General features: G+C 43.1%; 1 protein-coding gene across 2 annotated transcripts in view; it reads left to right on the top strand.

Moving 5' to 3' along the window:
* Positions 1–18,155, top strand: part of Hspa4 (heat shock protein family A (Hsp70) member 4) — a 43,129-nt gene extending 24,974 nt beyond the window's left edge. The window contains exons 8-19 of one of the 2 annotated variants that reach the window (XM_039085314.2): positions 2,608–2,684; positions 4,822–4,973; positions 5,534–5,640; positions 6,615–6,748; positions 7,816–7,997; positions 8,641–8,727; positions 11,024–11,176; positions 12,043–12,168; positions 12,871–12,978; positions 15,094–15,213; positions 15,666–15,827; positions 16,180–18,155. In XM_039085314.2, coding sequence (XP_038941242.1) covers positions 2,608–2,684; positions 4,822–4,973; positions 5,534–5,640; positions 6,615–6,748; positions 7,816–7,997; positions 8,641–8,727; positions 11,024–11,176; positions 12,043–12,168; positions 12,871–12,978; positions 15,094–15,213; positions 15,666–15,827; positions 16,180–16,383 — 1,612 coding nt within the window. In that variant the 3' untranslated portion in view covers positions 16,384–18,155. 2 annotated transcript variants of the gene reach the window in all.
* The last annotated feature ends 5,346 nt before the right edge of the window (positions 18,156–23,501 follow it).

The following is a 23,501-nucleotide window of genomic DNA, read 5'->3' as shown; positions in this document are numbered from 1 at the left end:
GTCCCCGTGAGTTCCTTCTGTTCTTGGGGCAGATGATACTCTGGATTCTTTTGTGCATTTTTAGTTGAAATAAGTTTTCCAGGTTCTTCTTCGTTTTTCTGCTCCAGACCCTTTTACTTTTGTGACATAGATGCCACTCTGTAATCCTGGTTGGCGTGGAACTCATTGTGATACAGGCCAGTCCTCACCTCCACAGTCCTGGCATTACATCATGGCTGCTTCCTTGGGCTTTTTTTTTTTTAAATCAGGGTTTGTAGGTCTGTAACCCTGGTTGTTCTGTAGACCAGGCTGGCCTTGAATATTCAGAGCTCCACTTGCCTCTGGCTCAGGAGTGCTGGGATTGAAGGTATATGTCACCACTGCCTGAACTTTTTGTTTGCTTTTTTTGGACACAGGTTTTTGTTTGTTTGTTTGTTTGTTTGTTTGTTTGTTTTTTCAGAGCTGGGGACTCTCAGGGCCTTGTGCAAGCACTCTACCACTGAGCTAAATTCCCAACCCCTGTTTGTTTTTAATGTTGACTTTGAACTCTTGCTTTGTGTACTGTTGCAGAGTGCTAGGATTGCAGTCATGAATCACCATATCCTGTTTTAAGTAGTTCAGGGATGGAATGCAGGGCTTCATGCATGCTAAACAAGTGTCCAACTAAGCACTCTCTTCAGCCCTTGGGAAATGGCGTTTAGAGTGGTTTTTTCCCCCGTTTGACTTTACTGCTATTTTCTTGCCCAGTTTGGGGTCACTTATCATTGTTTTTTCTCTCCTTACAGTCTTGTTTCCCTTTTAAGAGGACTTTTTATAAATGCTACTTAAAAGATTTATTCTTCTGTATGTGAGTGTTTGCCTGTTTGTATGTAGGTGTACCATGTGCATGCCTGATCCCTTCAGAGGTGAGAAGAGGGTTTGGTTTTCTGGAACCAGAGTTAGGGTTATATGCCACCATGTGGGTTCTAGAAAAAGCAGCAACTGGGGCTGGAGAGATGGCTCAGCGGTTAAGAGCACTGACTGCTCTTCCAGAGGTCCTGAGTTCAATTCCCAGCAACCACATGGTGGCTTACAACCATCTGGGATCCAGTGGGATCTGATGCCCTCTTCTGGTGTGTCTGAAGACAGCTGCAGTGTGCTCACATACATGAAATAAATAAAATCTTTAAAAAAAAAAAAGAAAAAAAAAAGAAAAAGCAGCAACTGTTAACCCCTGAGCCACATATCTAACCCCTTTTAAGGAAACATGTAAGTTTGCCCTCTGCTGCCGTCCTGTCTTACCAGGACCTGTTGATATTTTTTCCTCCAACAAACAAAGCATGTCTTGGCTCATCACATGGATTATTTTTTGAAATGCGTAGATATGGACCTGGAGATACATATATATATATATAGTTCAGTGGTTAAGGGACCCTGGGTTTTGTTCCAGCGTCATCCTGCTAGCTAACGACTATCTCTAACCCCAGTGCTAAGGATCTGATACCCTCTTCTGATCTGAGGGCACCTGGCCATGCATATGTGTACATGGATGCATGCAGACAAAAATGTCCATACACAGTAAATATGAAAAAGTAATAAAATGTAGATATATAATAAATCATGGGTGGACTGTGAGACATGCTAGTTATTAGGCTCATTTTGAAATAACTGCGTATTCCATAATTCTGTTTATATAGTTATGTTCAGAGCAAATAACCAAAACCCAAAATAGTTTAAAAGAAAACATGGAAGAAAAACAGTCAACCAAACAAAGATTGATGGTTGTCAAGGATTCTGGAGGAAAACTAGTGGTGGATGGGAGCCTCATTGTTAAAGCAATTGGCAGAGACTTCTGTGTTAGTGCTCACTAATTGTAAAAAGCCACCACACTAGTTAGTGCACAAGGTGTGGACATAGGAACTCTTTCTCTGATTCTAAATAAAGATGCATGTATGTACACTGTCACTCTCTTCAGACACACCAGAAGAGGGTGTGTGACACATTACAGATGGATGTGAGCCACCATGTGGTTGCTGGGATTTGAACTCAGGACCTCTGGAAGAGCAGTCAGTGCTCTTAACCACTGAGCCATCTCTCCAGCCCTCTTTCACTAATTCTAAACTGATGTTTCAGAGAAGTATTTTATGTATGTTAATGTTCTCTTTTTTCCTACCCAAGCTTGCACTGACCTATTTTTGTGTTGATTTACCAATCCTGGGTATTTCAATATAGATGAAATATAAAAGGTGTCCTTTGTTTGGCTTCTATTTAGCACAGAACTTTCAGGTCTAGCCTGATACACCACGAATCAGTTACTTTTTCTTCCTGAGTACCATTGACAGGCATTTGAATTATTTTTGATTTCTCGATTTTATGAATCATGTTGGAACAAGTCCTATCGTGTACATTCTTTTTTTCCTGTGAATTTACATTTTAATTCTAGTATAGACTTGAAGTCATCTGGCAATGCTGTGTTTAGCATTCCAAGCAAAAACCAAACTGTTAAGTGTTCATTTTACATTGCCTAGAAACATGTAAGGCCTGCAGTTTCCAAATCCTTATCAGTGCTTGTGATTTCTTGATTTTTGGTGATAGCCTTTTGTTTTACATACATATGGTTTGTGGTTTAATGTATTATTTCTTTACTAGAGGCAAATTTTTGGAGATGTGTGATGATCTCTTAGCAAGAGTGGAGCCGCCACTTCGTAGCATCTTGGACCAATCCAGTGAGTACTTTTGTCACTGAATTGTTTGTAGACCTCAGACTCTGGGAATGTATTGCATGTTATCATTTTTCTCCTCCCAGCAAATATTTGGTGCATGAACACTTGTCAGCTTCATGCTTCAATAAGCTTTTATCTGTTCCCTGGGATGTTTTCTTTTTCCTAAAGCCTTCTATGAAGAATACAGGGAAATAAAAAGTGTTTACTCTGAAAAAACTCATTTCAGTCTCAAGTACAGATGGATGTATAAATCTGTTTATTGAAGTTGTTTTGCAGTGTGTATGTGGTGGTCTTTTTGTCAGTGAACCCTTTGTTAACTTAGTATGGCTCTGAGAGATGGCTCAGTGGGTAAAGGCTTGCTGCTCAAACATGAAGACCTTTGTTTGGCTCTTTAGCATCTACGTAAAACCCAGGTGCAGCTGGTGGGAAGGCAGACAGATCCTCCCAGAATCAAGCTCCATGTTTAGTGGAAGACACCAACTATAACTCCAGTTCCAAGAGACCTGACCGACCCCCTCTTCTGGCCTCTGTCAGCATCAGGCATACATGCGGTGCATTGTTGGACATGATGTGTGGATTCGTATGCAGACAGCAACCATTACATTAAATTTACATTTTTGAAAGATAGAGGTTGAATGGTGGTGTGTGCCCTGTATTTTCAGTAGACAGATCAGAAGTTGAAAGTCATTATCAAATTTTAAGGCCAGCCCAGGTTAGAGATCCTTTCTCAAAATAATCTCAGTACTCAGGAGGAAGAGATAGATGGATCTCTGTGAATTCCAAGACAGCCAGAACTTCATAAAGAGATCCAGTCTCAACAACAAAAAAGACTAATAAATACACAAAAATAAAATGGAGAATCCCATTGATACAGGAGCACAGAAAGACATGCAAACCATGTGTGTGACTTATAAGATGTTTCAAACTTTAAAGGATGACAATTCCCTTAGGAGTACATTATTAACTAAAACAGTTTTGGGTACAATGTTTACCTTTTTGTTAGTCACTAACTCAGGGTGTTGATGTAATGTTAGCACTGACTTGGGTCTTAAATCAGTGTTGATGACAGGTAAATGTTTTACTTTGGATTTTGGGAATGTTGCCCTCCCTGAGGAGTCTCAGTCATATTGTGTAGGCCGATCTGGAATTCTTGGACTCAAGCAGTACTCGTTTCTCTGCCTCCAGCTAGAACTACAGGCACATACCCTATGCGCCTGGCTGCAGCTCATTTCTTTTTTAAAAAGTGAGTGGAGGTCAGAGGATGCTCTTTCCACATTGTTTGCATTCTGGAGGCTGAACTCTGGGTATGTTTAACCTGCTGAGCCATCTCACCAGCCCTCCAGCTTGTTTCTTTAAATAGGTCTTTTCAGGAAACTGTGGTTGTTAGATAAAGTGTGGCTGGGAAAGCACTTGGCATTAGATACGTTTTGGGCGATAGCCAAGCCTTGCCATGCCCTGGTCCCAGGAGACCACATCATGGCCATGTGCCTTGTTCTCTGTCCTGAGCACTGGGAGCTTAGATGAGACTAAAACTTCTTTCCTTCATGGCAGGTCATGGATGACTTAGTATTTTGAAGTGCATTTTGGGGCTAACATGCTGGGTGGAATGTTGGATCTCATGACAGTACTTTGTGTGGCATTCTGTAAGGGGACACAGGACCTGAACAGGCAGAAGTGTGTCCTTGGGCCATGCCTTCCAGATCCCACTGTTGTACCATTATTCTCCATTTCAAGAATCAGGATGACTACTTTTTTACCAGAGTCTGTGCTCCTGTGAGAGAGAGAGAGAGAGAGAGAGAGAGAGAGAGAGAGAATGAGAGAATGTGTGTGTGTGTGTGTGTGTGTGTGTGTGTGTGTGTGTGTGTGTGTGTGTGTGATGGTGAGGGTAATGAATTTTGGGATGTGGATGTGAGGAAGCTGAACTGAGTTTTTATCAAGTTTCTTTTTTTTTTTTTTTCCGGAGCTGGGGACCGAACCCAGGGCCTTGCACTTGCTAGGCAAGTGCTCTACCACTGAGCTAAATCCCCAACCCCCTGAGCTGAGTTTTTAATACGTTTGTGGATTAGTTGACTACTTTTTTCTTCATTGTAAAATGCCAATTTAAAGATTCTTTCTATAAATGTCTCATTTTTTGTCGTAGAGTTAAAGAAAGAAGATATTTATGCAGTGGAGATAGTTGGTGGAGCCACACGGATCCCTGCCGTGAAAGAGAAGATCAGCAAGTTCTTTGGTAAAGAACTCAGCACAACATTAAATGCGGATGAAGCAGTCACTCGAGGCTGTGCTCTGCAGGTGAGTTTGGTCTTGTTCATAGGTCACAGCAAGCTCGGATCAACCCATTACCATCAGGGCGATCTTAGGTGTAAGATTCTGAAGCCTTTGCTTAAAATGGGCAGCTGACATATATAAAAGGCACTGATGGTGTAGTAAGATGAGTTCAGAAGATGCAGAGAGAGGTAGAGGCAGATGAATCTCTGAATTTCAGGTCTGACCTACAAAGTGAGTCCAGGACAGCTAGGGCTACACAGAGAACATCGTCCTGGGGGGATGGGGAGGTGGGGTCATTCTGTGGGGCTGGGTCGATGATTCTAAGCTAGAGCTGATAGAATTGTTGGATTGTCTGCTGATTCATGAAATAGTGCACTTCAGTAAAGGAGGACTTCAAAAAGTAACTAGTTACACAGTAAATTAGACAACAACGACAGCAGTTTGTAGAACTGTTCAGATAACGTCATATTACTATTGAAAATACTACATCAATGATGGCCTCCTGAAGTCATTGTTTGTAGTTCTATAATACCAATTTATAATGTCTGTATGTGTCAATGGAGTTCTAAAAATTTTCATTCTAGTGTGCAATCTTATCACCTGCTTTCAAAGTCAGAGAATTTTCTATCACTGATGTGGTACCATATCCAATATCTTTGAGGTGGAATTCTCCAGCTGAAGAGGGGTCAAGGTAATAATATATTATCGTTTTGTTCATACGTACTCAGTTGGGTGTTGAATCTAGGCAGTATGTTGTTCTTCATTTCAGTTTACATGTATGTCTGTCCAATGCATGTAAAACAACATGGTTGTTGGTGTAAATTGAAGGCCAGGCATGATAGTGAATCCCTGTGATCTAGCGTGTTATTGGTAGAGGGAGGCAGGGGGATCAATAGGTAAGGTTGTCTTTGGCTGCATAGTCAGTATGAGGCTGGGCTATATGAGATCCTCTTATTTTTTCTTAAAAGATACAAGTAAATTAGTTCCCTGTCCTTTTTTAATTATATACACTCGTTCCCATTCAGACTTGGTTCCTTTTTGGCTGATTTGGTATATTCTTTTTAAAAAATATTATTTTTTAAACACTCTTTAAAGAATTTTTAAAAATTGTTTTACTTGTGTATTTTAGCTTCATGTACCATGTATGTGATTAGTGTATGAGAAGGCCAGAGAGAGGGCATTGGTTCTAAGATAACATGTTGGTGCTGGGAATCAAACCCGTTCATTTAGAAGAGCATCTAGTGCTCTTAACTTCTGAGCCACCTCTAGCTTCTCTTAAAGAACCTAGAAATAGTAATAGCTGCCAAGGAGGAGAAAGTAGGACTGTTCAGTAATTACAAACCTAGGACACATGTGTCAAAGGTCAGTGATGTCATGATTTTGTCTGAGGCAAATGCTGTACAAGCCAGCAGACCTGGGTTCAGATTCCCAGAGCTAATATGAGATGGGAGGTGGAAGTTCAGGAATCTCTAGAAGCTTGAGAGCCTGGAATGTTTAACAGCAAACAGCAGAGATTGCTGTTTCCATAAGGTAGAAATTGCTCTTATCTCAGCATGTGCACACCTGTCAACACCTCCACCCCCAATAACATAAAAAAAATGGAATATTCTAAAAAGAAAAGGAATATTAGGAATTTTTATGGTTTTGTCTTTTTCTTCTTAATAGTGACTGTGAAGTCTTCCCCAAAAACCATGCTGCTCCTTTCTCCAAAGTCCTCACCTTTTATAGAAAGGAACCGTTCACTCTGGAGGCCTACTATAGTTCTCCTCAGGATTTGCCCTATCCAGATCCTGCTATAGGTGAGTAGAATGAATTTGAAACAAATATAGTAACCAAATCTTACCATGTCTCTAGTTAAGAGTACTAAAAGTAGACTATTCAGAAATGTAGGTGCTTTGGGCCATGAAGGCAAACATCTGTCCTTAGTATGTGGTTACAGAAGCAGTCAGATGGTTATTTTAATGGAGGCTTGCATTTTGTGGCAGTATACCTGGGTTTAGTGCACATCGTGGGTAATTGATGGTCCTGATGAAGAACATGTCTGCCCTAGAGTTCAGTTGGGTTTACAGCATCAGTTTATTGTAGATTTTGGAACCAGGTTGACCAGAGTCTTTACAAATTGGGAACGTTTATAATTTGGAAGTAATATCACTTGACAGAAACCAAGAGTTCTATAAGATTTGTGCAGTGGGTGAAGAGCCAGGAGCAGTTTCAGTGACCTGTAGGAATCGTGAGAAGAAAGTTTTTCATTTGTAGGACAAGAAGAACCATGACAGTCATACCCAGAAGAACTTCTGTAATCTTTCCTATGTCTTTCTGATACTGGCCTAGCCCTGGGTATGCTCACTAACACATTGGGCTGCCATAATCTTCCTCTGAAACCCACCCTGTGGCTGACCTCCCTCACTGACTTTTCTCTTAGGCAACTGCCAAGATGTACAGCTTGCCTGACTCAAGTTCTCCATGTTTGTTTGTTTGGTTGGTTTTTAAACTTGAATAGAATTGTCATTGAACTTCAAAAGATAAGAAAATAAACTTCAACAAACTCTTGGTATGGAGTGAGATTTAGAAATGACTCTCTCTTAGAAAATGACAAACTGGAAAATTTTAAAAGCAGATTGTGGAAATTGGATCTTGACTATCTGTCACAGCATATGTAGATGACATATAGGGGACTGGAGGAAAAGAGAAACCAGTAGGAAATATTTGAGCCCTTAGTGTGGGGGTGCCAAGCGAGCTGTGTTGAGAGGAAGGAGATACTACTTCTCTGAGAAATGATCCTGACCTGGGAGCCTGGTTATTTTATTACTATGGATATAAATGTTTAAGTTCAGTCTTACTGTGCATACTCTCTTTAAATCCCCAGCTCAGTTTTCAGTTCAGAAAGTCACTCCACAGTCTGATGGCTCCAGCTCAAAAGTGAAAGTCAAGGTCCGGGTAAATGTGCATGGCATTTTCAGTGTGTCCAGTGCGGCCTTAGTAGAGGTGCACAAGTCCGAGGAGAGCGAGGAGCCAATGGAGACTGATCAGAATGCAAAGGAAGAAGAGGTAACCTGCACATTCAATGCCATTTATATTGGTGACAGCTGACTGGCTGACAGGAGCACTGAGGCCACTCAAATCACTTTTACATTTCATTCCAATGGAAAGGAACTGAAATTGGCTCCTCCTTTTTGACCATTTTTCAGTTTAACACCATTATTCCACTAATTATGGGAAAATGCTAAGTCTGTTAGTTGTTTCTAGAAGTACAGGAGGTTATAGACTCAGGTCTTAGTGTGGCGGAGCTCAGGTACCAGCACCATGCAGAGCCACCCGCATTGGATCGTGGTTTCAGATGCTTCTCAGGCTTCTTTATTAATGGTGCAGAAAGAATTGTCTGTGAGTCTCTTCACAAAGTCAAGGCTCTGGGAGGAGCATGTGGAAGGGAAGCTCAAGCTTGCTTTGGGGTTGTATTGCTGCACTCCACTGAGGCTTTTATGATTTACGAACGAGTTCCATAGTCCCACAAGAGTGGGCACTCCAGAGAGGAAGACTTCATGTTCTGTGTAACTGTGCATAATAGGGACTTTGAGCCCTGGCGCTGGTGTGCTGATGCTGGTAATTCAGTGACTTTGACTTTGTTGTGAAGTCTGCCTAGGTTTTTTTCTGTTAGAACCTTCTGGTTTCAGTGTTTAACTTTTTTCAGAAGATGCAGGTGGACCAGGAAGAACCACATACTGAAGAGCAACAGCCACAGACACCAGCAGAAAACAAGGCGGAGTCTGAGGAGATGGAGGTACAGCCTTGGATAGAATTCAGTCTCTTGGGAACCCCAGGGCCTGGCTTGAAACGCGGCTCTCTGGGCTAGTATTTATTTGTATTCGATTTTAGCTGCATTATATAGTGTGCCTTGGAAAGTTAAAAGAACATTACCATTAATTTTTTTATTGATAAACAGGGAGGCATAAACTTTCTTTTTGCATTTGAAATTTTGCCAATTGTTTTACTCTTTTTTTTTTTTCCTTTTTGCTAAGTTTTAGTGAAGAGAAATTTTGATGGTTTACTTATGGTGCATCTGTTCTGACACATTTGTAAATTTGAGAATATTGTTATCCTTAGATGATAAACAGCAACGCAGGGCAACGGAATATACTACTCTATTTGAGATTTATGTCTTTGTGGCCACCATTTTTCTGCCTCAGGAGTGGAATGGCTGGCTACCAACCAAGAACAGCCATGAAGGTTGCTAAGGGGCAAGAAGGGCCACTCCTTCTTTTGTGGCTGGAGAGATGGGTCAGTTGGTACCAGTGATAAATTTCTACACCCACAGCAAGGCCAGCACCTGTTGCCAAACTTGTCAATTTGAGTTGGATTCCTCAGACTCACATGGTGGAAAGAAACTGATTCCTCATGAATTGTCTTCTGAACCCCACCCACACGTACCGTGGCATGTGTGCATGTGTACATACAAAGTGTTGAGAATGTAGTTTGTTTAAAGGAAGACACAGCGTGTAGGTGCAGAGGTGTAGGACACAGAAACCCCTGGGGCTTGAGGCCAGCGAGTCAGGCTGAATTGGTGAGCTTTGGTCCCATTTCAAAAATAATGTTCGGGGTACTGGAAAGACCAATGCCCTCTTCACATAAAATAAATCTTTAAAAAAACAAAAAAACCAAGGTGTTGGATCGACAAGTTGTTTTAGCAGGTCAATGAGCTTTGTCAACAATCCTGAGTAACCTGACTTTTCATCCCTGGGGCCTACATGGTCGAGAAGACAACTGACTCCTGCAAGTTGGCCTCTGACCTCCACACATGTGCATGGCACATCTGCACACGTCTCTAAATAATACAGGTGATAGGTAGATGTTGTGATCAGAGAGCTAGGAAGATCCCTGATGCTGACCTTTGTCCTCTACACGGGTGGCTACCTGGGCACATACCTGCCTGCTCTCACCCATGAATGTGTAATCATGTGTAAATACAAGCATATTACTATGAAAGCTATGTTTAGATAGCTGTAAAATATTTCAGGATGTATACATAAGCCTTGTACAGGCTGCCTTTATTTATGGAAGTGACTCGGTCTAATTCCACCATCTTTGCAGTGCCTGCTTTATAGGCAGATTTCTATGGTAGGCAGTTAAAGTCTGTAATAATCTGTTTTCATCCGATTTCCCATGGCTTTGTACGTGGTGTTTATTTTTTTAATAATTTATTTTTATTTTACATGCATTGTTTGGCCTGCATGTATGTTTCTTGTATGAAGGTGTCAGATCTTGGAGTAATAGACAGTTGTGAGCTGCCCAGTGGATGCTGGCCATTGAACCTGGATCCTCTGGAAGAGCAGTCAGTCCTCTTAAGTACTGGGCCCTATCTCTAGCTTCCATCTCTACACCCCTTTATTTTATTTTAGAGACAGGTCTCACATAGTTGAAGCTGTCCTTGAACTTCTGATGCTGCCTCCCCCTGTGCTCTGTAAGCAGTACACTGGCTGACGACTGTGTTGGTCATGAGATTGCAGAGGGTTGCTAGATACAAACGTTTTTCATTTTTAATTGTAAAATACACATGGCTACATTTTTATTTTTTATTTTATTTTATTTTTTTCTTTTTCTTTTTTTCGGAGCTGGGGACCGAACCCAGGGCCTTGCGGTTGCTAGGCAAGCGCTCTACCTCTGAGCCAAATCCCCAACCCCACATGGCTACATTTTCAAAGCTTATAGCACTGTAACATTTGTTGTTACATTCAGTTTTGTAGAATGGAATTCTCTACCTGTCCTTTTCCAACCCCCCCCCCCCCCTTTTTTTTTCCGGAGCTGGGGACCGAACCCTTGCGCTTGCTAGGCAAGCGCTCTACCACTGAGCTAAACCCCCAACCCCCTTTTCCAAATTTCTAATGAACACCATTATGCTTTCCCCCTGAATTTATTATAAGACATACAACAGATTCACTCTTTATTTTCTAGATATGATAATTATATATTACATCATCAGAAAGTTAACTGAAGCCAAATCAGCTTTTGACATTTGATACATTTTAAGATAATTAAGCTAGTCTGTATGGTTTTGTTCTTCATAGTTTTTGTTTCTTTAGACCTCTCAAGCTGGATCAAAAGATAAAAAGACGGACCAACCACCTCAAGCAAAGAAGGCAAAAGTGAAGACCAGCACCGTGGACCTGCCCATTGAGAGCCAGCTGCTGTGGCAGCTGGACCGGGAAATGCTCGGCCTGTACACAGAGAATGAGGTACATTTGGACTTAGGGCAGTGCTTTTTAATCCAGTTCTGTGTGTTGTGTTGACCTCCAATGATAAAACTATTTCCTTGCTACTACTTCGTTAAACTGCAGTTTACTTCTGTTAGGCATTGGAATGTGAGTATCTGGTAGCGCAGGGTACTGATATTGACTCTTGTGAGAGGATGGTTTGATGACTGCTTTAGGGTTTTGGCCAGTTTGGAATATTATTGGTAAAAGCAGATTTAAGTTTTAAGCTATGGCTTGTTATATTCCTTTGTGTGTGATAATAACATGATATCTACATTGCTAGCTCTGTCAAATGGGTTTTTGCATTTGCTTTTGGTTTTGTTTTTTTTGAGACAGGGTCTCCTTGGCTGTCCTGGAACTCACTATGTAGTTCATGCTGGCCTGGCCAGAGATTCATCTGTCTCTGCCTCCCAAGTGCTAAGATTAAACGCATGTGCTGCCATGCCAGGCAAAAAGGTTCCTGTAAACAGCTTCAGGGACTTTTTTCTCCCCAACCCTTCCTCAAAACATGGTTTCTCTGTGTACCCCTGCTGTCCTGGGATTCACCTGGTAGACCAAGCTCACCTCACACTCATGGAGGACCCTCTTTTGAGTGTGGGGTGAAAGTTCTGGATCAGCACTTCTTGTCTTCAAGGGTCTTTATTTTTATTATCTTACCCCCAAAACCTGTGCTTTTCCATTTTTTTTTTTTTTTTTTAAAATTCCTGGGTCTATTTTGTTGGGGGGGTGGGGAGACTGAAGAACTGGAAGGATTTGAGGAGGGAAAGCTCTTGGCTTTTAATGTTAGTTGATGCTTCAGGGGAAACTGTCCTAGCTGTCCTGTGTTTAATTCATTGCTGCTGTTCCAGGGTAAGATGATCATGCAGGATAAACTGGAGAAGGAACGGAATGACGCCAAAAATGCGGTGGAAGAGTATGTGTATGAGATGAGAGACAAACTTAGTGGTGAATATGAGAAGTTTGTGAGTGAAGATGTAAGTGTGCTGCTCCCTTACTGTTGAAGTCTAGGGCATCCTCAGATGCTCGAAGGAAGCTTTGCTATTCTGTGTGATCACATTACTAAGAAATGCTGGAGAGAACTGAGTGGTGAGGAGCACTTGCTCTTTAAAGGCTTGAGTTTTGTTCTTAGCACTCATAGTGGCTCACACTGTCTGTAGCTATAGTTGTAGAGAATCGGCAGCCTTTCCTGGTCTCCATGGACACTGCATGCATTACATACATGCAGGTAAAACATTCATATGCATAAAATCTAAAAAATGCTAAAACTTTGTTGGGGAGTTTCATAGTTGTAACGTTTTGAATATTCAAAGTTAGTTTTACATGGTGTTAAGGGTTCACATGCATGTGAGTCCATGTAGAACCTCAAAACCTGCAACTGGCCGATTTATTTTATTTTATTTTACTAGTATAACTAGGCAGCCCATTTAGGGATCCCCATCTCTTGCCTACCAAGTGCTGGATTGGAGGAGTTGACACCTGTTTGCTTCTACGTGGGTTCTGGTTTTCAGACGTGAGCCTTAAACTTCCACGGCAAGCACATGATTACTTATAGATGCATCCCCTACTACCTACCCCTGGTTTGCATTTCTGTATTGTTTCCCATTACAGTGTGTGTGGGTTCAAGAGATAGACATGTGATTGACTTTTGTTGTTGTTTTCTGCTTGTTTATTTACAGGATCGTAATAATTTTACTTTGAAATTAGAGGATACAGAAAACTGGCTGTATGAAGATGGAGAAGATCAACCAAAGCAAGTTTATGTAGACAAATTGGCTGAGTTAAGAGTAAGTGACTCTTAAGCAGAGACTCTGACTTCCAGAGTGGAGCTTCCAAGTATAAAGAGCAGGCTAAAACATGCATGTAAGAAATGGATCACTAATGACCTGTTCTTTCAACCAGTTAGCGAATGAGTTAACTTCTGTTCCAGTGAATTAGCATTGAAGCCCTTCTTATGTCAGGACATAGAAAGGGCAGCAAGTTCTAGCCCTTCCTCAGGGACCTGCTAATGCAGTTTGGGTCAGGGATGGTATGAATATACCTGTCTGTCCCCCACAGTGTAGGCTATCAAGCTCCTCGCCTCCCCAGGGCTGCATTTGCACAAAGCATCTGTCACAATGTGAGGAACATGACGTTGAGCCTGGACTGTTAACATAGGAAGTATTATCTAGTTTGTAGCCTTTGAAAAAAATGATAAATTCCCTGAGAGGAAATTGAAACTCTTCCTTTTGTTTTGGCTTTATTATGGACTTTCTACAAGAACTGGACTGTGGTAGCTGTCTAGACTATACAGCTCAACAACAGCCTGGGCTTAGTTTCCTTTGGCAGGGGTGCATGTGGTCCTGCTACACCACTGTGCTTTCATTTGTTTTGTTTTGTTTTTGTTGTTGTTGTTTATTTTTAAAGATTTATTATATATAAACACACTGTAGCTGTCTTCAGACACACCAGAAGAGGGCATCAGATCTCATTACAGATGGTTGTGAGCCACCATGTGGTTGCTGGGATTTGAACTCAAGACCTCTGGAAGAGCAGTCAGTGCTCTTAACCACTGAGCCATCTCTCCAGCCCCTGGTTTTGGTTTTTTTAAAGACGGGGTTTCTTTTTTGTTGTCCAAGCTGCTTGGAGCTCAGTCTGTAGATCAGGCTGACCTTGAACTGAGATGCACCAGCCTTTGTCCCCCAAGTGCTGGAATTAAAGGCATGCACCACTACTGCCTGGCTTCACTGTGCAAATTATTTTTCTTCTGCAAAATGCCAAGCATAAGGAAATTGAGACTAGTCATTTTAGCCGTCTCGGCTATTCTGTCTTTTCTGTACCTTCTTCCAGTTGAGTTAAGCTTTTTGTGATGTGGGTTATGTTTATCTCAAAATATTTTATTATGTTTGTAAAACCTACAGCTTCTTGCTACACCATCATTGCACCAGAAATCTTTAGTGTCACTGTGTTGAGTTTTCCAGTTCTTATTTACTAAACAGTGATTATTTAGTGGATAAGAACTGGGACCCAGATAATGTGCACATAGTTCACCTGTGTCTGTAGCTGACTTTGTCTCTTGCTTTCCCTCATCTGTGTGTGGAAGAGACGGGGTCATTTATTGTGGAGAGTTTTCTCTAGGTGTGGATTTTGCCACTTTTTCTTGACCAGTGGTAGTGTGGTTTCATCAGATTGTAATGTGGTTTTAAAAAAAATCGTTGGAGATAGGTATGTATGTATGTATGTATGTATGTATGTATGTATGTATGTATCCATCCATCCATCCATCCATCCATCCATCCATCCATCCATCCATCCATCCATCCATCCATATTTATGTATTGTTGCACCATGTATGTGCAACATTCTTGGAAGCCAGGAGTCTGAGCCCCTGGGACTGGGAATATACATACCGTGTGTGTGTGTGGGGGGGGTGTGGGTGTGTGTGGGTGTGTGTGTGTGGGTGTGTGTGGGTGGGTGGTGTGTGTGTGTATTTGTATGTATATTCTCACACATACACAGTTCTGAGCCAACATATGGGTGTGGGGACTTGAACCCTGGTAGCCTGTGCTCTTTAACTGTAGAGTCATCTCTCCAGCCTCCCCATTGTGGTGTTTTTGTTTGTTTGTTTTTTAATAAAAATTGTTAGTTAAGTAAAAATTGTTGGACAGGTAACTTTTGGTTGTTTTCCCATTGTGAAAATTAGGGGGCTTAGTCATGAGAAACAACTCCAATTGGGGCAGTCTTGACTTGGGCTCATGAGCAGCTGGAGAAGGTGCCTGATACTTTGAATGTGTGTGTGTGGTTTTTTTTTCATATTCATGTGTGTGTACATACATACCCATAGCATTACTCTTCATCCTAGTAGCAACAATATAACTTGGATAGTTTAAGCTACCCTATACAAACCTGTATTCTCCTGTCAGACTTTAGGTCAACCTATTAAGACACGGTTCCAGGAATCTGAAGAAAGACCAAAATTATTTGAAGAATTAGGGAAGCAAATCCAACAGTATATGAAAGTGATCAGCTCTTTCAAAAACAAGGTATCTTAATTTCATTTCCCTATGATTTTTGGTCATGGCACTGTTTGTTTGATTTTGTGTTTTTGGGGCAAGATCTCACTGTGTGGGCCTGGATGGTCTGAGACTAACTATGTAGGCCAGGTGTCTTTGAGCTAACAGAAGTCCTGAGTGCTGGAATTAAAGGCATGTGCCACCAGATCCAGCCTTAGTTTTTCAAAGATTTTGTTTTTTTATATTACTAGTTTTACTCTTGTGCACATAGAAGGCATTGGATCCTTCTTGGGGCTGGAGTTCCATTTGGTTTTATGCTGCCCAAGGAGGATGCAGAGAACTGAACTTGGCTTTTGTACAAGAACAGCAAGTGCCTTTAGCTGCTGAACTGTCTGTCTCTCCAGCCCCAAGATGAGAAATGTTTTGGTGGTATTGGGCAGGGAATTACTCATCCTCCACTCAACTGTCACCTCCACTTGTAGGAGGACCAGTATGAACACTTGGATGCTGCTGACATGACAAAGGTAGAGAAAAGCACCAATGAGGCGATGGAGTGGATGAATAGTAAGCTGAACCTGCAGAACAAACAGAGCCTGACGGCGGATCCAGTTGTCAAGACAAAAGAGATTGAAGCTAAAATTAAGGTAGTTCTTGTCCTTGGGTACTTTGGACATTTCTCGATGGCTTTTTTTTTTTTTTTTTAAGATTTATTTATTTACTACATATAAGTACACTGTAGCTGTCTTCAGACACATCAGAAGAGGGCATCAGATCTCATTACAGATGGTTGTGAGCCACCATGTGGCTTCTGGGAATTGAACTCAGAACCTCTGGAAGAACAGTCAGTGCTCTTAACCACTGAGCCATCTCTCCAGCCCTCTGGATGGCTCTTTAACAGTTGGGATTTCATTATAGCTTAGGAACTGGGGTTTATTTAGCATGTTATATAAAGTTTAATTCATAAGAAACCACAGTTTTCTTTCTTTACCACTCTAGGAGCTGACAAATATTTGCAGTCCTATAATTTCAAAGCCCAAACCCAAAGTGGAACCCCCTAAGGAGGAACCAAAACATGCTGAGCAGAATGGACCAGTGGATGGCCAAGGAGACAACCCAGGCACCCAAGCTGCTGAGCACGGTGCAGACACAGCTGTGCCTTCTGATGGTGACAAGAAGCTTCCTGAGATGGACATTGATTGATTCCAACACTTGTTTATATTAAAACAGACTATTATAAAGCTTTAAGTTGTCAACTTTGTTCTGAATATCAACTAGAGCAAGCAAATACTGGAGATTTCTTAGTCAGTTTTTAGGGGATCTCGGGGTGGGGTATATAGGTAATATACAGAGCATTTTGACTTCTAAATAGTTAGATCCAGAGATGAAGTGCACTGTTCTCTCTTCATTATGATCCTGTTTAAGAGCCCAGCTAGTCTTTCTGAGCTCTTGCCTCCCTCCTTGTTTTAATCATGCTTCTACAAGGTGAAGTGTGTTTGGGGAAACTGAGCTCTAACAAAAGCTGTGAGAGCCACTAGGCAGGCTTTTCCTCAAACATGACAGAAGTTCAAATTATGCTTGGAAAGGCTGAGTGGAGATCACCACCAGCATTCTCTGCCTGTGGGGCTGTGGGACTGTGGGGCTGGTGCTTCCTCCATTTCTGAGGGTCTGAGAATGGCCCAGCATGCATTAACACAGGAGAGCGCAGAGCGCAGCAGGGCCTGCTCTCATTGCCCTCTATTCCCAGCCCTGTCTTCCTCTTCCGTCCGCAAGCAGTATAAATGCCATGTGCCCTCTGCACTTAGAGTGAGCCTTAGCGTATCAAGGGGCTTTGACGTGGCTCCCCGTACTTCCTGAAAGTATTCACTGACACTGAAGCGTCAGAGTCTAGTGTAACCTTAAGGTAGGTTGTAAATAACAGTTGGCTGTAGGCATGGTAAGTCTGAGCAGCCCATCCTTAGTGTGGTGGGAAGGTCTGTACCCTGACCTGCTCCACGGTAGATGGTGTATGTAAATTAGAGGTTTCGATGGAACAGGATGAGAGCTCAAGGTTCTTTGTTTGGTATTATTTGTGTTAATGTGTCTTGAATCTGCCAATCTGTATGTTAAAACAGCTGACAGATTGTAAAGCTATTGCCCTGGACAAGTCTGAAATTAGTGTAAAAGAAAACCTCATCGTTAACTGCAGCCGCTGTCAGGGTACCATATATTCCTGGAACAAGTCTATGGGGAAGAGATGTTCTGCAGACAAAGGGACGGATGCCTATGGTAGAGGTCAGAGTTGGTTACCTGCCTTAGTTACAAGTGTTACGTTCTGGGTCTTTGTAATCACTGATCTCTGTAACAGAGCCTCTGTTTATTCTTGCTTGTTGGAAATAAGCTTAAACCATGCATAGTTAGAATTACTATGCTTCTGTCTACACAGGAAGTGCTGTAGCTCTCAAGTGCTCTAGAGGCCATTGGTTGGAGAGGAAGGAATGCATGCTTATGTTATGTAAGCAACTGGACTCCCGCTCAGTACAGGCCTGGAGCTCCAGGCCGAGTGCATACTCTGCTGCTTTGAGTGCTGCAGGAGTGCCCACTGGCCTGGCTGTGAGGCTGATAGCTTTTTCAAGTGCAGGCTGCAGGATTAAGCCAACTCTTATGCAACTGACTGTCCTTAATGATGATCTCATAAACATTTGTGTGTGGGGGTGGGAGGGTTTGGGTGTCGGGATGGGGAATGAATTTGAAGTCTAAAGTTAAAGCTAGAAATCAGATGATCAGCTTCTGCTCTGTCTATATAGACGATTGGATTTATGTGGAGGCAGGCCAGATGGCAACTGATGACTTGTGTGCAAACAAGCATTTATCCAGGTTGCAATATCCAAATTGGTTTGTTAAAAACTCTAGGTCACATTCTTACACTAAGAAAAACAGTAAACATGAGACAAAGTTTAGGAAAAACTAATAAAAGAAACCTGTCTTAACTTGAATGGTTTTCTTAATTTCCTTATGTGGGCTGGTGTGTGAGAGACTGAGGGGTACTTATTTGGGTTGTTGAGAATGTATGTGTGTGTGTGGGTGGGTGGGCAGGGGCGGGCTGGGGGAGACTGTCAACAGAATAATCTGGACTGAGTGCATTGCCTCTTTAGTTCTGACCAGTCAATCATTCTGCTGTAGCTGCTTACCCATGTGCTGTCTGTTGGCCAGTACTGGAGCCCTTTGCCCTGGAGAGTAACAATCCAGTGTTTGTCTAGGTCCCCTGTTCTTGGTGTAGGAGTCTTGTTGCCAGGCTGGCCTTAGGTTTGATAATAGTAGATGACACAGTATTGACGTAAGCGTCAGGACTGGATAGGGCCAGAATCTGCTAGGAACTGACGGCCAGTGGTAAATGCCCTGTGGTGAGTGTGGGAACAGGGTTGAAGCAGTGAGAAGTTTACGACCATGGCATGGGTCCTATGTAGGTAGAAGTCAGAAGCTGGTCGTCCTGGAACTTAACCTTTATAACTCAGATCTGCTTGCTTCTGCCTCCCTAGTGTTGGGATTAAAAGCATGTATCACCATACCCAGCCTGAAGTCATGCCTCATAACTGCTCTGGACTATGTTCAGGGAGGAAAGAGGTTGGGGTGGGCCTGACCATGGCTGTTCTAGAGCATCAGGACTCCTGGAGAAGAGCAGTCCTGTTCAACCATGGTCGGCAGTGCTCCTGCATGGGGTTGTGGGAGCTGTGAGGGTTGGGGGTAAAGCAAGGACTGTTGTAGAATTGTCTACTGGTCACTGAGTGGAAAACCCTCAGTTACAGGATCTGGAGGCGTGAAGTACCTGTGTAAGGAAAATGGTAGAAAGGGCACGGGTGACTACTTAGATCTATTTACCAGTGGCCGAGTTTTTGTGGAAGATTAATTTTTCTTTTACCATGTGGTGGAGTTAGATTAGGCTTAGGAAAACCAGACATAACAAGACTGAAAATAACATTGGAGCCAAGATGTACCTGAAGGATTTTAGTGTGGCTCCAGCTTAGCCTATGGTGAAAAACTGGTAGTTGCTTTTAAGGAAGTGACAAGGTGGCAGGTTTAGAGGTCTGGCTGACTTTCTGTTGTCTGAAGATGAAACCTAAGGCCTCACACGTAGCAGACAAGTGCTCCACATTTCATCTCATTTCCCTTGCCTGCCTGTCTCCCGACTGCTGGGATCAAAGGCGTGCGCCACAATGCTTGGCCTCAAACTGTTTTAAAGAAAATGGCATGGAGACAAGGCAGATGTATCTTTGAATTCAAGATCAACCTGCATAGTGAGTTCGAGGCCAGCCAAGGATACTTTGTCCCATCAAAACAAAGGAAAGTGAAGAGAGAGACACTCTAAACTGGGGTTACAGCGCAGTTGGTAGAGTGCTTGCCACAGGGAAGCCCTGAGTTCAGTCATTCAGACTCCAGCACCACATAACCACCGTGATGGTTCATGCGTGTCTATAATCCCAGCGCTCTTGGAGTAGAGAGTGGTAGGATGGAGGATCGCCGTTCAAGATCTTCTGCTGTGTGTGGTGAGTGTGAGGCTGCTCTGCACTACAGTGGGATGCTCCGAAATAAGCAATGAATAAACGACTTTAAGGCCTTAAGTCGAAAAGGTGTGGAACCTTAGGTCTGTGGGGGTCACGGCAGGTCAGCTGCTGGCTATAAAGGTGGTAGAGGATAGAGAAAACTGTCCCAGGTGGTTGTGGAAGGAAGTCCTGGATTTGGGAAAGGGCTATTTAGAAGTACTTCCAGAAAGGAAGTAGAACCTTCTAGAGCAGGTATGTTGGGAAGAGGGTGGCTGACTGTGAGAAATGGAATGGCCTATAGGCCTAGATGCTTCAGGAGTGCTCCAGTACGTGGCAGCCGGTTGAGCATAAGGAGCTTGGGTTCAGTGAAACCAGAAGTTCCCAGGCACTCTTGGCTTGCTGGAAACAGGATCAGTTGACAGGCTGGGCAGTGTCCTGTGCCCATGGTCTAGAATTAAATGGTGATGGTTCAGGGAAAGAAGGGGTCCAGGCAATGTCAACAATACAGACATGCTTTCCAGATTTGTGAAATACCCAAGGGCAGTCACCGGCTGGCCCTAACCTCACCATCCGGTATTGGCACATGCATTCAGGACAGAGAGAATCGGAGGGATATTTGCTTCCAATTACTCAGTGGGATTTGCATGATTCAAGTCCAGCACTCAGAGTCAGACACTGTAGAAAGCTGTGTTTGTCTTGGGCCCTTTCATGAGCTGTGCTGAGACTTAAAGCCATCCAGCGCTGGGTGCCTGTTAAAATGTGGAGTCCTGGATCAATGGAGTAAGAGCGAGCACCGTGACTACTTTTCTTATCTCCAGTTAGCAGGCTTTCCCACCACTACTGCAACACTCACATTGTTCTGCTTTGTCTTGAACTAAAAAACTCACTTTAAAATTGGGAATGGAAAGACAGCTCAGCAGTTAGGAGTGCTTGCTGATCTTGCAGAGGCCCGAGTTCAGCTCTCAGCACTCATAATGGGCTGTCTGCAGGCAACTGAATTTGCTCGCACACCCTCCCTACCCAACAGCGCGTGCACACACACTTAAAAATGATGAATCTTAAAACCCCTCTTTATACTTTAAAGCAACAGCAGCCTACTATTTAAGCTTGCCTAGTGCTTGCAGCTCAGCTGGCCGGACAAACTCTAGCCAGACATTTGCAGGGAGAGCTGGATCAGACGACATATCCAGCCTGAGGGCATCTGTTAGTTATTCCAGGGGAGAGTGCATTACCTTTTTTTTTTTTTTTCCTGTGACAAAGTACCTAGCAAAAGCAGTACAATGAAGGAAGGGCTTCTTGGCTCACAGTTCGAGGGTTCAAGGCCATCCCGGTGCGAGTTGGTTATGAGAGCAGGAAACAGATGAACCTTAGTGATCCGATCTGCTCCCTTTGTATTCAGTTTGGGACCCTGGCCCATGACATGGTTCTGCTTGCTTCAGGGCAGGTCTTCCCTCCTTAGTTAAACTTCAGGGAAATATTTTCACAGATATACATTGGTGTGCCTCCCAGGTGATTCTAAATTCCATTAGGTTGATAATCCCAGGAGGTTTTCAGGACGAACACGAAACATTGAGAGGCCCATGCCGCAGTTTGGAAAGGCCCTTGCTTGCCTCGTCTCTCTAAGGAAGCAGCCACTGGACTAAAGAATGTTCCCAGTGAAGACAAGCCAGCCGTTAAGAGCTCTGGTACCTGTTCTTCAACTCCACTTTCTGGATGGGGAAAAGGTCAAAACTGGTGCTCATCATTGACTCAGGAATCCTCATACCAGCTGGTTACAGTAGCATCGCCGACCTTCCGGAGAATCACGTCATAACGGATGATGACTTCCAAAAAGCCTCAATATGCATTACCATAGTCCCCTATAATCTTTAGGGAATCTTTAGATTAGGGTCTAATCTAAGACCCTTCGAACCCATGGTGACATTAAATCCTATGCAAATTAATTAGAGTTTCTTCTATACATTCCTTTGACAAAATTCAGTGCATAAGTTAGGGAGAGTAAATCAGGAGTGATTTCACATGCCTATAATCTCCTCACTGAGGGGCAGGGGACCAGAAGTTCGAGGACATGTTAGTTCCATAGTGAATTCTAGGCCAGCCTGGTTTTTATTTCGGGGGTAGAAATAAGGGCGTGAAGAGATGAATACTACTGAGAGAATGTTGAGATCTCCTGTCTTGTACATAATGAATGCTACAGGCTACATTCTAGTATACTAGTTTGCTGTGTACGAGTGGTGTATACGAGGCTGGGCAAAGGGACGAGGGGTGTCCTAGGGAGAATCGAGCAGCACAGCATGAGATTTCTGCACCCTATTGGAAATAGTGTGTAATTTAAAATTTATGAGTTGTTTCTGGAAATTTCCATTTAATACCTTCAGACCCTGGCTAACTGTAGGTAACTAAAACGGGAAGTCAAGACAGCGGATGAAGGGGCCTACTGTTTTTGAAGTAGCTCTCATTTCCTTTTTCGAAAAGTTTTATTCCATCTATTTATTTCATGTGTGCATCGCACCCTTGTGAGAGTCAGATAAACCTTTTAGGAGTCAGTTCTCTCCTTCCACCATGTGATGTGTAGGAATTGAACCCAGCTCCTCAGATTTGGGGTAGGTCCTCACTGTCATCTCACCTAATCTCATTAATTAAGAGCTCGAGTTTCTTCTCCAGCCAGTTCTGGTCTTCCGCGAGCTGCAGTGCCAATGCTGCCACACGGGGGCGCCATCGTCCTTTCTTTGTTATGGTGAGTTGTTGCCACGCAGGTCAGAATCAGCACACTATTCAGACTTCAGGTTTGGAGAAGAGATGGTGGCCCCTCCATCTATGGGCTAGGTGAAGTGAAATAAAATCAGTCCGGTGGCATACAACAGCAAGACGGCGAGAGTGTTAGCCACTAACCCTGCTGTGTTGTGATGTTTAATCTTCACTGCCAACCTGACAGCTTACAATCACCCAGGAGACACACCTCAGAGAGGGCCTGTGGAATTGTTGTCAGAGATGTTTACCTAGAGAAGAAAGAGCTTCCCTAAATCTGGAGTGAATTAAAAAAACAACAACAACAACAATAACAACAAAACCCAGCAAGTTGACGGCTGGAGAGGTGGCTCAGTAGTTATGAGCACGAACAGTTCTTTCTGAGGACCTGGGCTCCAGTCCCAGCAACCACTTGGTGGCTCACAACCATCTGCAATTCCAGTCTCAGGGATTCTGCTGCCCTCTTCTTGCCTCTGTGGATACTGCACACATGTCATGTAGACATAGACCCAGGCAAAACATCCACATACATAAAAATAATAAAGAAATGTTCAAAAAATGGAAAAAATGAAGAAAGTGGAGGCCGGGGAGTGGTGCAGTTGGTTTAACTGATTGCCTTGCAGGATGGGGAGCTGAGTTCAATCCGCAGAACCCATGTAAAAAGCCGGAAGTGGAGGCGAATACCTACATCTTAGTACTGTGGAGGCAAAGGAGGCACATCCTGGGGCTTGTTGACCAGCAGCCTGGCCCATTGGCCAAGCCCTGGGCCCCAGAGAGAGAGCTTGAGTTGGAAACCAAGGAGGATAGCTCCCCAAGAAAGAATGGTTCCCAAGGGTGACCTGTGGTTTCCACATGTGCACGCCTTACCACATGCAATCCCCCAACCCACATACACACATGAACATGAACACGTACCGGCACAGAGAGCTGAGCACCAGTATTCATCTTCACTTCCCCACTACAGATGCGATGTGATTGCTGCTTTGAGCTATTGCTGCCATAGGTAGAGTTTCTCTAACCACCCAGCTTCCCCACCAAGATGGACAGCACCCT

Source organism: Rattus norvegicus, chromosome 10 (assembly GCF_036323735.1).
Source record: "Rattus norvegicus strain BN/NHsdMcwi chromosome 10, GRCr8, whole genome shotgun sequence".
Lineage (NCBI taxonomy): Eukaryota > Metazoa > Chordata > Mammalia > Rodentia > Muridae > Rattus > Rattus norvegicus.
This window is presented reverse-complemented; position numbering and strand designations above follow the sequence as displayed.